We start from the raw sequence: 13,342 nt of genomic DNA on the forward strand, positions 1-13,342 counted from the left end.
AGTTATCCAAGAATAACACACCAATCTTGTTAATTTTATGTAAAGAATTGTAGCAGCTGGTGCCATAAAAAGCTGCATCGCCACCCTTCCATCCTGCCTACAACAACAACTTTTACCCCAGTGAGTGTTATACCTTTTTCAAGACTCAGGGTGTGACTACATGTGGGGAAAGTGCAAATGGATCTGCTGTAAAGTTGTACCTGGGAAGCTGTGTCAGCAAAAAGAGAGAAGGAAATTGACAATCAGCCGTTGTTTGCAGCTTGCTAAGATAGCTCTGCTGTGGCTGTCCAGATTTATGGGAGGCATGGCTACAGCGGAATTAACTTAAAAAGTTGCAAAGAAGTGCTGATTAGCTATTTCCTTCTCACTGTCTACTGACTCTTCACTCTTTTTCTTCCCTTTGGTTCCCTACATCCTCTAACACAACAGCACCAAATCCTTAAAAAATAGTAGAGAAGAAACAGAAAAGAACTGAAAGAGGGAAACAATCATACCTAGGTATCAACGGTGAGGAGGAGAGAATTTAAATTGGCGATTAATACAGAAATTGCTCTGGGACTGGGATGGTCAGAAAAGTACCTTGTAGTTTTTAACCCTATTTCCCATCGGAATGGACTCACTACCCTGCCTCCTTACTACTGTAGCTGGATGGAAGACTTGAAATAGAATGACTACAAACCCCACCATGGAAGGATCTGAAACGGTATGCATTGGCAGACGTTATCACTCTGCAACACGAATGCATTCTCTGCCAATAATAATAATAATAATAATAATAATAATAATAATAATAATAATAATAATAATAATAATAATAATAATAATAATAATAATAATAATAATAATAATAATAATAATAATAATAATAATAATAATAATAATAATAATAATAAATAGTAAAAGTAGAAGCCTCAGTGGCAAAGGAAAAAATGTACTGGAGTTAAAAAACTACAGGGTGCTTTGCTGGCCATCTGAATCGCAGAACAATTCTTGAATTATCTCCCAATATAGTTGCATCCTCAGGCCAGAAATAGATCAGAAGTACTTAATGAATGGAGGTGGGAATGTCACACCATTAGCTTCTCTCTTTCCGGATTAGCTTCTTTGTTTGACGACTGGTCTTCAGGCCTTAAGGAAAGAATGCCTTTGAAGCCTTATTTCACAAACATGGAAAGACTGGCCCCATCTCTTTTCTGCAACATGAATGTCCTTTCAGCTCTTGCTTATGTGTCTTTCTGGCTCCACACTCTAAACTCCATGTAACTGTACATTCAAAGTCCCAAATGGACTAAACAATCCTACAGTCAAACTATATTGGTAGGCTACTTCCTTTACTGGCACATGGGCATAACTTGATTAGTATCCTGGGTATGCCAGACACAAAAGTTGAGGAAGAAAAAAGAAGAATGAGAAAAAAACACTCTGAAAAGCACAAAAGAGAGCAATACAGTGGTACCTCGCAAGACGATTACTCCGCAAAACGTTTTTTTACTAGACGTTGACTTTTTGCGATCGCTATTGCGATTCGCAAAATGGTTTTTCCTATAGGGGATTTTGCTGGATGATGATTTGGTCCGTGCTTCGCAGACTGTTTTTTCGCAAGACGACGATTTTTACAGCTGATCGGCGGCTCTGCAAAATGGCTTCCCTATGGCCGATCTTCGCAAAATGGGTGTTTTTGGGACCGATGCTTTTCAAGACAGTGATTTAAACAGCTGATCGCCGCTTCACAAAATGGCTTCCCTATGGGCGATTTTTGCTGGACAACAACTGTTTCCCCCATTGGAACACATTAAATGGGTTTCAATGCATTCCAATGGGGAAACGCTTTTCGCTAGATGATGTTTTCACAAGACAGTGATTTCAGTGTAACAGATTAACATCGTCTAGTGAGGCACCACTGTAATGGAAAGAACACCTGCAGATAACTTGCAACAAGCTTTTAAATGCAGGTTACCTGAAAACAAGTACAAAACCACATTTTTACACGTATTGCTTTAATATGATTCCTCACATTGAAGCATGATATGGAGCAGCTGCTGGCCCAACAGTGCTGGGAGGCTTCCCATTTCTACTGACAGCATGAGGGTTGGGGAACAGCTTACAAGCTTCACATGCAGCAAAAAAGGAACTATGCTAAACTAAGTGTGCTGCTTACCAAGCTAAGTGTGCTTATATACCAAATTAAATATGCGGGCTACACATTGCCCCCCCCCCCCGCGAGCTGGCTACTCATTTTACTGACCTCGGAAGGATAGAAGGCTGAGTCAACCTTGAGCCAGCTACCTGGGATTGAACCCCAGGTCATGAGCACAGTTTTGGCTGCAGTATAGCTGTTTAACCACTGCACCACTGCTAGAGCTTCCGCACCGCCACCATGAGCAATATCACCAGCTGGCCAGAGCCAAGGTGGCCAGGAAGCCACCCAATACTGAAGTGATTGTTTGCATTCCTGAAGCTGTCATCCTCCTTTGCGATATAAGATGACTGTCTGACTGTCTGGGACATCTTAGCACTATGATTATTCCTTGCCACCTCCTTATAACTGACACCACTGGTCTCAAACCTCGTCATGCTATCACTATTCTGGTCTCCCTGGTTTCCTGGCTACTTCTTTATATTGTCAGCACTGAGATATTTGTTACCTTTATTCACCTACTTCCACAATGCCTTCAGGCTTGGTACCACTTGGTACCTTTTAATACAAGATTATGTGCTGGTCACAATGTACATACTATGTTCCGCAATATTCTGCAATTTAGCTTCTAACAATATGCTACCTGTGTCATAACATATGATCAAAAGATTGCATGGCATGGGCACAGAGAGAGGAAGCAAGTGCAAGCATGTCACAGACAGACAGCAAAACTGCACATGCCACTTATGCTAATTGTCTATTTACAGTGTGCAATTCTACAACATGATTTTGGCAACTGAGTTAAATTTGTGGGGTTTTAAAAATGCTGACACTTCTGCAGCTGGTGGACCATTATGCAGGTATCAGTGGTGGTGGGACTGAAGTCTGACAGAATTTGGGCTTTGGTGCATTCCCAATTTTCCCTGTCATGCCTGTGTCATGCTTGCCTTACCTGTTCTGGTCACTCAGATGGCAAAGTTGGGTCAGGATGTTTGCAAAGTTGAATCTGTAATAGAGCAAAGCTCCCCAGCAGGTGTGTCTAAAGCACTGGTTCTTAACCTTGGGTTACTCAGGAGTTTTGGACTGCAACTCCCAGAAGCCTTCACCACCAGCTGTCCTGACTAGGGTTTCTGGGAGTTGCAGTTCAAAAGCATCCAAGTAACAAAGGTTAAGAATCATCAGTCTAAAGTATAAGAAAGAACTCTATGCCATTCTTATGCGGTGCTTGACACAGCACCCAAGTCCCTCCTCGGTGCCTGTGTATCACACAAAAGCTGTAGAAAATGCTATTATTTGAAGCAGGGTAGGGCAGCACACATCAGATGAAATTATCCCTATGCTTATGGGCACAATTATGTGTATTTCATCTCTTGACACTGCTGTATATTATTTATAGGTAGAACAAGGAATTGCTGAAGACACTGTACATGACCCTCTTGACAGAAGTAATGCAGTCAGGAAGAGGCTGCATGAGAAAGTGGCAGAAAACTCAGTTTCGTCTTCACAGGAGAATCTGTACCAAGGTAATGGTGGGGTTGGGTGTGTGTATTTGTTTCAGTTTCTGGTGTATCACTTTTTTAATTTCTAAAGAAAAAACAATCCATCATGTTACAGTAATAAATGCAAAGCTTAACATAGTAAACTGCAATAACTACCGTGGCATCTCTCTGCTCAGCGTTGTAGAGAAGCTGCTGGCTCATGTTGTATTGAAGAGATTCCAGGTCCTTGCAGACAGAGTCTATCCAGAATCACAGTGTGGATTTCAAGCTAACAGATCCACCACTGACATGGTATTCTCCCTCAGACAGTTGCAGGAGAAATGTAGGGAACAACAACAGCTACTCTTTGTGGCCTTCATAGATCTTACAAAGGCCGTTGATTTGGTTAGCAGGGAGGGCCTTTTTAAAATACTTCCCAAGATTGGATGTCCACCTCAACTCCTTAACATCATCAGGTCCTTTCATGAGGGAATGAAGGGCACAGTAGTTTTTGATGGCTCAACATCAGATCCATTTGATATAGGATTCCAAAAGATCTCCTGTATGGAGAATTAGTGCAGCAAAATCGCCCCAAAGGGAGACCCCAGCTGCGATACAAGGATATCTGCAAGCGGGATCTGAAGGTCTTAGGAATAGACCTCAACAGATGGGAAACCCTGACATCTGAGCATTCAGCCTGGAGCCAGATGTTGCATCACGGCCTCTCCCAGTTTGAAGAGACCCTTGTCCAGCAGGCCAAGGCAAAGAGGCAGTCACGAAAGCAGCAAAATCAGGGAGCTGGACAGGGGACAGATTGTATTTATCTGCAGTGTGGAAGGGACGGTCACTCTCAAATTGGCCTTCTCAGCCACACTAGATGCTGTCCAAGTCCTCTATTCAGATCACGTTACCATAGTCTCTCGAGACTGAAGGATGCTTAATCAATAAATCACCCATGGGCAAAACACAAAACAACACATGGAAATGAAAAAAAAAGGGGTGCTGAGGTTTTTATCCAGTGGAAGTCACTCCACTGATAGAAGGCACTGTCCCTTTCAGAAGAGGGAAGGAGACATTTTTCAGTGATGCCCCTCCCTCTTGCAGACCACTTCAGATCTGCTGTTAAGTGTGAGTTGGGTAAATGAGCTTGGTGTGGTGGAATGGAGGATGAGGGCAACACAGGAGAAAGAAAGTTGGGGTAGGGAAGCAGCCTAACTTCTCCTTCCACCAGCAAGATGATTCTTGCTGGACACAAGCCTGTGTATTCCAAAGGTAGAAAAATGCAGCTTGATAAAAGCTTCACTTTATCTTCCACAAACTACCTCTGACACTTCAATGTGCCTAAAGAGTGGCAGATAAAAACAAAATGTCTCCATGGCTTCTGGCCACATCCTGATGAAAACACAGCCAGGATTATGTATTAATGGCCCATTCTAGTTTCACCAAAAGACTTAGTCTTCATTGTTGTTGTTTAGTTGTTAAGTCGTGTCCAACTCTTCGTGACCCCATGAACCAGAGCACGCCAGGCCCTTCCTGTCTTCCACTGCCTCCCAGAGTTGGGTCAAATTCATGTTGGTTGCTTCACAGACACTGTCCAGCCATCTCATCCTGTGTTGTCCCCTTCTCTTCCTGCCCTCACACTTTCCCAACATCAGGGTCTTTTCCAGGGAGTCTTCTCTTCTCATGAGATGGCCAAAGTATTGGAACCTCAGCTTCAGGATATGTCCTTTCAGTGAGCACTCTGAGCTGATTTCCTTCAACATGGATAGGTTTGTTCTCCTTGCAGTCCAGGGGACTCGCAAGAGCCTCCTCCAGCATCACAATCCAAAGCATCAATTCTTGACTCCCTATTTTAGCATTTCAATCCCCTAGAAGAGAAGAACATCTTTCTTTGATGCCAGTTCTAGAAGGTGTTGTAAGTCTTCATAGAATTGGTCAGTTTCAGTCTCCTCAGCATTGGTGGTTGGTGCATAAACTTGGATTATTGTGATGTTGAAAGGTCTGCCTATCGAAATCATTCTATCATTTTTGAGATTATATCCCATTACAGCTTTTCCCACTCTTTTGCTGACTATGAGGGCTACTCCATTTCTTCTATATGATTCTTGCCCACAATAGTAGATATGGTAATCATCTGAACTGCATTCGCCCATTCCTGTCCACTGTAGTTCACTGACACCCAGGATGTCAATGTTTATTCTTGCCATCTCCTGTTTGACCACATCTAGCTTACCAAGGTTCATAGATCTTACATTCCAAGTTCCTATGCAGTATTTTCCTTTGCAGTGTCAGACTTTCCTTTCACTTCCAGGCATGTCCACAGCTGAGCATCCTTTCAACTTTGGCCCAACCACTTCATTAGCTCTGAAGCTACTTGTACTTGTCCTCCACTCTTCCTCAGTAACATGTTGGACGCCTTCCGACCTGAGGGGCCCATCTTCCAGCATCATATCTTTTAGCCTTTTGTTTCTGTTCATGGGGTTTTCTTGGCAAAGATACTGGAGTGGCTTGCCAATGCCTGCTCCAGGTGGATCGCGTTTAGTCAGAACTCTCCACTATGACCTGTCCGTCTTGGGTGTCCCTGCACGGCATAGCCCATACCTTCTCTGAATTACTCAAGCCCCTTCACCATGACAAGGCAGCACATTTTCACATTATCTTTTCAGAAGATTTTGAGAAGAATTTTCAAGTTTTATGCCAATCACTTCACAGTTCTAAAGGTTTTACAATAGTCAGAAAGTAATGAGTAACTAACACTCTTTGCAACATTTGCTCACACAAATTACTTTGGGAGAGGAGGGTTACAACAACATCCATAACGAATTACCTTAAAAACAACTTTCCAAGTACCCAACAGAACAATAAACAACTGAACTGCTGAATAGCTCAATGAGAGATGGTGCGCCACCCCAAACTGACCCGTTTCTTTCCTTGCTTCCATTGCAATGGGCAGGAAGGTGGGTCAAGGGCAGGGGATTGTGGGAGTTGTACTCTAAACCTTGTGAAGTGCCCCCAGTCACCCCCTTCTTGTAGCAAGCTGTTATACTCAGGCCACTGACATGCTGCCCTTTTTGCCTTCACTGAACAGATCCTCAGGGTTCAGGGAGAAAGAGGAGCGGCTGACTTTCTGCAGTGCTTTTGCTTAAGTCTTTCTATGACAGCCCCCTGGATTTTGCCATCAGCGCTCTCAGTTCAATTTGAGAGCTTTCTCTCCTTGAGGATTTACACATAGTGGCACATCACACCCATGTACATGGAAGACAGGGGAAGATCTCAAATCCCTCAAATCCATTTAAAGTTGGCCAGGTGAACTCCCCCCCCCCGACAGCCAGCAAGCCACAACAGGATAACAAGAAAAGCCGGAAAAGCTGCCGAATTCCCATCCACCCAGGATGACCTGAGCCAACCCCGTCCCTAGAAATCCTGCCGCGCCATCCCCAAACCGACCTGTTTCTCTCTGCGCTTCCCTTGCAGTGGGCGGGAAGGTGGGTGGGAAGGCAGGACGGACAAATGAGGCTCGTCTCTCCCTCCCCACCCGGGTGCGAGGCAGCACTTCATAGGGCAAGGACAGGGATCTGAGAGATGCTTTCCTTCCACCCAATCCACACTTGGTGCTCCTCTAAGGGAGAAAGGTGAGACGTGGCAGGCAGAAAAGCTGGACTGTCTGGTGGCGGCACTGGATCCACTGCCAGCACTGTGGCTGCAGCCGCCTTCACAGGTTTGGCTTGCTCCAACGCCCCCCTACCACCCCCTTCTGTTCCTTTGCCCCATGCTGCCCCTTTTTGTTCTACTGCCCCCCTGAAAAATGAAATCGCCCCCTGGGGGGGCGTTATTGCCCACGTTAAGAACCACTGTTCTAAAGTGCAATTCAAAATGAGATCTGCAACTGCCTAAAAGAAAAAGAAGAAAAAAAACTCCAATGAACACCCACTCTAGTGAAAATGAAAGCAATGCAAATAGAAATCTCTAATAGATTAATATTTTTCTCCTATCCTGCCATGATGTGAAAGAGTCGGTTAAGCATGGGGACAGGATTTCTCTCTTCTGTCTGAGCCTTCCCAGGGGCTCCATGAGGGGGCTTTTCAGGAGAGTTTGGGCTTTTTATTGGCTCTTGAACTCTTTTTGAGTTGGACTTCCTTGTTCTGTCGAAGACTCGGACCACACGTTTTCTCAATAGTTTTTATCCCAGAGCTATATTTGCAATTAATAACGAGCTTAAAGACCACCAGTAGTGAATAATTAGTTGGACTGTGTTACTTGGCCTGCCGTGTAGATGTTTGTATTTTTAGTGGGGGACTTCTAGTGGATGGGGAGTGTTTGGGGAATTTTATGTGTGTGCATGTGTCTGGTCTCTGGGTGTCTGTGAATTTTGTTGTATGGGTATACTGTGTGTATACATACAATGACAATAAATTATTATTATTATTATTATTATTATTATTATTATTATTATTATTATTATTATTATTATTATTATTATTATTATTATTATTATTATTACTACTACTACTACTACTACTACTACTACTACTACTACTACTACTACTACTACTACTACTACTTTCATTTCTGATTCAGATTTGTTGGCACCAACTCAGTCATACTCAGACCCACCCACCCACTGCTTTTCGAAACTCTGGAATGCCAAAGCAATATTTTGCACTTTGGAGACGTCTGATATGATTCAAATGATTCCGCTTTCTTCATTCACTTTGCATCAGTTAGGAAACTAATACAGTACTCTTGACTAATAACCTCCTTGTGATCCAGGTTTCCTGACCTCTGAATCCTGCTTGTGGAATACTTACTGTAACATCCCTTTCTTTGCCATCTTAGGTAGGACTCCACAGACCCAGGAATCGTGGGAATCAAGTTGCAGTGACTTAAGGACTCCGAGTAGCTACAAGCTGTTCATTAACAGGTAAAAAAGTGCTCTTTTTTTGTAATTGAAGGTGCATTCCCTAACCTGTCACTTTCCCAGTATCTTGGACTACATAACTCACAATCTGATGGTTCGGGTCTCTGGCTGCAGAGGTTGGGAGTTTGATTCCCCACTGTGCCTCCTTGGCAGAGACTGGACTTGATGCTCCATAGTGTCCATTCCAGCCATGTAGTTCTAAGATGATGGTGATGATTGCTGCTGGCTGAAAAGAACTGGATTTCTTGCCCAGTGCACCTAGAAGGTGCCAGGTGGGAGAAAGCTGCACTAAAACATGGTATATTCTCTGCTTTCATATGTAAAATTGTCAAATCTCTCTCTCTCTCTCTCTCTCTCTCTCATTCTCTCTCCTTTCTACAAATGACTGGTAATTGCCATTTAAGGCTGGAGAGAGATTTTGAGTCATAAGCGACTATTTATGCCAAGTTTATGATCACTGTCTGGTAAAACTAAGGAGGCAGGCTCATTTGTGCTGTAGCTGTCATAGAGGATGGAAGCACTCTTGGCCCTCTATAGAGATCATCATGGGTTAGTTCTATCTCATGAATGTTCTGGATTGCTAAGGAGCCCTAGCAACCAGAAATTACAGTTTTGTGAATTCTTTTGAGTGAGAAAAGCCTACTGGGATTTTCTCCCAAGTAAAGATGCAAAAGACTCTGTAATATTTCTGTATTGTTGGGGTAACTGAAATGAGCGTATGTGCATATTTTTCTTTAAAGATCAGCCAGTGGCATGGATGAAATCTTAAACAGCACTCAAAAGAGCAACCGTCCACATGATGTCTTGTCTTCAGGTTCATCTTCAGCCTTTTCCATTTCTCCAAAGGATTCTTTACCAGCTCCTGCATCCTCAAGATATGTCTTCCAAAGAAAGGAGAAGGTGACGCATTACTAATATTATTGTACTCTTTTCGCCATCTGTGGAAGTTGAGAACTCCAAATGCATGGGCATCCACATTCAGCAAGAGGGGGATTCCTCCCCTTCCTCCCCTTCATTCTCCAGACTCTAGTCATAGGAATCATGTCACTGCAAAGATAAACCCTGAGTAACCTGATATTCAGGATTTGATGGTAAATTGGATGAGAGACAAGCTTCACAAGGAGATGTGGATTCTATGTTTTCACTCCAGCCACACAATTCCTTCAAAGCTACATGTCTGAGCAATCAAGCTTCTGAATGAAGCCCTTGTGTCTGAAAGAGTTAATTGTATCCCTTAAAACTCATGCTGAAATATGAATGGAATATTAGAGACTGGTTGGTAATTATTCACTATTGTGGGATTCAAGGAGGGCTTTCTCAACAATGGTCTTACCTTTAAGCATGCTGGGATCCTACCTTGTTGCAAGGAGGCATCTGCCTCTCCTCCTGTCCACTCAACCACTTTCTGGCAGCTTTTATAACCCAGAAAGAGCAAGGGTTTTCCTTAGTAACAAAAGAAGAAGGAATTAAATTCCTTTTTTTTTTTTTTTTTGGTCTGCTGTGGGTATGATGATAAATACCACAACTCTTGCTATTTACATTTTGTTTTGTTTTGTTTGTTCAATTGTATATTAAAGGCAGATATGCATTTTAATGCCATGTCTAGTCTCACCCTGCATAAGATCAACAGAAGAATGCAGTGGTGCCTTATGAACACAGACACATTGATCATTTTTGAAAACATGTTGTCTGAATTCCACATTCTCTTCCAGTTTTCAGGTCCAGAATTCATTATTTTGTCCCATGAGCCACCAGTCACACTACATTTACCCGGATCAATTGTGGTAAGTATGAATCTGTTAAGCAGCTATGGATAGGGCTACCAACTTGGAAAAATACACTTCAATCCTCTTTGATTCGCACTCTTGCAAATTGTGTCTGGACAACTTCACCCATCGAAATCCAGTTTCTATGGGCAAAATTGTCCAGACACAATTTACAAGAGTCAGCAGGGGCAGGGAGCTTGGCTGCAGGGAGCTCCAACAGCAGAAGATGCCTTTAGGTGTTAACTGGCAACTGACACCTCTCCTTCCCTCGTAGGTCTCTTAAGTTCACTAATAATAGCGTGTTCTAGCACTGAGTTGAGCACTACAGTGAGTTGAGCAGAGATGTCCAGCGCTCTGTCTTGCCCGGTGATTTTTGACTCCTTTCAGCCTGTAATGCCTGACTCTGTGACCAGGGTCCTTGATCACTGTCAAGCCACCACCTCCTCCCTTGACCCTTGCTCGGCCTGGCTAATCAAAGCAGCCAGGCCGATAACAACAGAATGGGCCACAGTAATAATAAATGGGTCATTCCTTGAGGGCAGATTTCCATCTGCCCTCAAGGAGACACTCATTGGGCCCATAAAAAGGAAACCTAGTTTGGCGGTGGACGAAATTGGCAATTATAGGCCTGTCGCAATGTTTCTTTCACGAGCAAAGTGGTGGAGAGGGTGGTGGCTGATCAGCTCCAAGCCCACTTGGATGAGACAGATGCCCTGGGTCCGTTTCAGTCAGGCTTCAGGCCGCGCCACAAAGACGGCATTGGTCGCCCTGTACGATGACCTGCTGAGGAAGGCCGACAGGGGCAAAATGTCTCTGCTGGTCCTCCTCGACATCTCGGTGGCCTTTGATACCGTCGACCACGGTATCCTCCTGGGGAGGGTCTCTGAGTGGGGAATTGGTGGCTTTGCGCTCGCCTGGCTCCATTCCTTCTTGGAGGACTGCCCCCAGAGTGTGCAGCTTGGGGAGAGTGTCTTGGCCCTGTGGAGTCTCAATTGTGGGGTTCCACAGGGGTCGATCATCTCCCCAATGCTAACATCTATATAAGGCCGCTGAGTGGGGTCATCGGGATGTGGGGCTTCGTGTCATCAATATGCCGATGACACCCAGCTCTACATCTCCTTTTCACCAATTGCAGGTGATGCCATCCTGTCCCTTCAGCGCTGCCTGGGGGCCATACTGCAATGGATGCAGGAGAATGGGCTGAGGCTGAACCGGACAAGACGGAAGTTCTGAGGGTGGGTGCCCCCGTGGTAGGCGGCTTGGGTGACTCTCTCACATTTGGGGGGTTCACCCTGGCCGCAAAGAGTGGGGTCCGCAGCCTGGGCATACATTTGGACCCAGCGCTCACCATGGAAACACAGGTGGTGTTGGTAGTTTGCACCGACTTTTTCCATCTTTGGCGGATTGCCCGGCTGTGACCCTACCTCGACACGGGGGGGGGGGGGCTCACTACCTTGGTGCATGCGCTCGTAATCTCAAGATTAGAACACTGTAATGAGCTCTACGTGGGGCTTCCTTTGAGACTGATGTGGAAACTTCAGGTGGTGCAGAATGCGGCGGCCAGACTCCTCACTGGAGTGAGAAAATACCAATACATTTCTCCAACGCAGGCCACATTGCATTGGCTGCCCATTTGTTTCCACGTCAGCTTCAAAGTTTTAATGCTTACTTACAAGGCCCTAAACAGTTTAGAACCTTGATATTTGGCGGAACGCCTGCTTCCACCAAGGTCTACCCAGATCACCCGCACGAGTCAGGAGGTGAGACTGAGGAGCCTGATGCCGAGAGAGGCCCGGAAGGAGAAGACACGAAACCGGGCCTTCTCGACTGTGGCTCCTTGCCTCTGGAACAATCTCCCTCCGGAGATTCGCACAGCCCCTACACTGGGCATCTTTAAAACCCAATTGAAAACATGGTTGTTCATTCAGGCCTCCAGCCAACTCTTGATTTTTTATTTTTTTTCTTACTTTTCCCTATCCTTTATTTCATTGTAGATATTACTGAATTGTCATGTACTTACCTGTGTTTTATTGTCTGATTTTGTATTGGAAACCGCCTAGAGTAGTCTGGTAGCCCAGATAGGTGGGGTATCAATCAATCAATCAATCAATCAATCAATCAATCAATCAATCAATCAATCAATCAATCAATCAATCAATCAATCAAATAAATAAATAAATAAAATGAATTTGAAGTCTTTTTTAAAAAGCCAATTGGGTTATTAAATAAAATTAATAAGCTGTTAAATAAAATTAATTCAATTTTTAACCCATTCGGAGCAAATTTAACACATGCACCTTTGCTGGCTGAACAACGACAAGAAAGGCCATTCCTTGATCAAAGGAGATAATTCCACAATGGGCTTCTCCACTTTGAGCTTTACATCATGTAGTCACTGGGCTTTAAATCAAATCCCTCTGTGTCCAATCTGATGCAAATTGCAGTGTAAATGACCAAAGTGGTTGCCCCCTGTGCCAGCTTGGAAGCTTCATGGTGCTCTTTGACACTTTCAGTAGATTTCTACATGATCAGAATCTGAAATGAGTACACTAAAGGCAGTGGGGAGGCTTACTCCCAGCTTTTTTGAATTGTGGTCTTTAGAAAGCAGAAAGAGACACTCTGTAGAGGAAGGTCTCTTTCCATATAGCCCTTCAGATGTAGAAATTCATAAAGCCATATTTACATAGCCGCCAGTGACACAGGATTCTGTACCTAATCTCCAGTTGCATCATAACTACAGGGTCTGTAGCTAAGTAAAGTCTATCTAAACTATATTCTTTTGTCCAGGTTCTGCAAATGTATAGGCACAGTTTTGTTAAAAAATATATTTAAATATGTTTTTTTTTCAAGGTGGGATTATCTTTACACAGGCAAGGGTAGGAAGGCTGCACCAAAAATATTTAGAAACAGGAGCATGTAGGCAAAGAAGCAAGGATTCTAGGCCATGAAAAAAGTTTGGGCAATGTTACTTTGGGTTCTGGATGCCCCAAGAGGATCACCTAGAGCAGAGCTAAACAATCCTTGGGGCACACTGCCCCCCTCC

The 13,342-nt window shown here is 44.0% G+C and overlaps 1 protein-coding gene across 6 annotated transcripts in view; it reads left to right on the forward strand.

Annotated features, from left to right (window-relative positions):
* The window catches only part of FRMPD2 (FERM and PDZ domain containing 2), a 162,567-nt gene that overhangs the window by 28,262 nt on the left and 120,963 nt on the right, over positions 1 to 13,342 (forward strand). For all 6 annotated transcript variants that reach the window (XR_012085403.2, XM_078390640.1, XM_072994842.2 and 3 more), the window contains exons 6-9: positions 3,534 to 3,660; positions 8,452 to 8,536; positions 9,274 to 9,433; positions 10,246 to 10,317. Coding sequence is in view for 5 of the 6 variants with exons in the window: in XM_078390640.1 (XP_078246766.1) it covers positions 3,534 to 3,660; positions 8,452 to 8,536; positions 9,274 to 9,433; positions 10,246 to 10,317 (444 nt within the window). In the remaining variant the exon portion in view is untranslated. The remainder of the gene's footprint in view (positions 1 to 3,533; positions 3,661 to 8,451; positions 8,537 to 9,273; positions 9,434 to 10,245; positions 10,318 to 13,342) is intronic.

The sequence above is a fragment of the Pogona vitticeps genome, chromosome 3 (assembly GCF_051106095.1).
Source record: "Pogona vitticeps strain Pit_001003342236 chromosome 3, PviZW2.1, whole genome shotgun sequence".
Taxonomy (NCBI): Eukaryota; Metazoa; Chordata; class Lepidosauria; order Squamata; family Agamidae; genus Pogona; species Pogona vitticeps.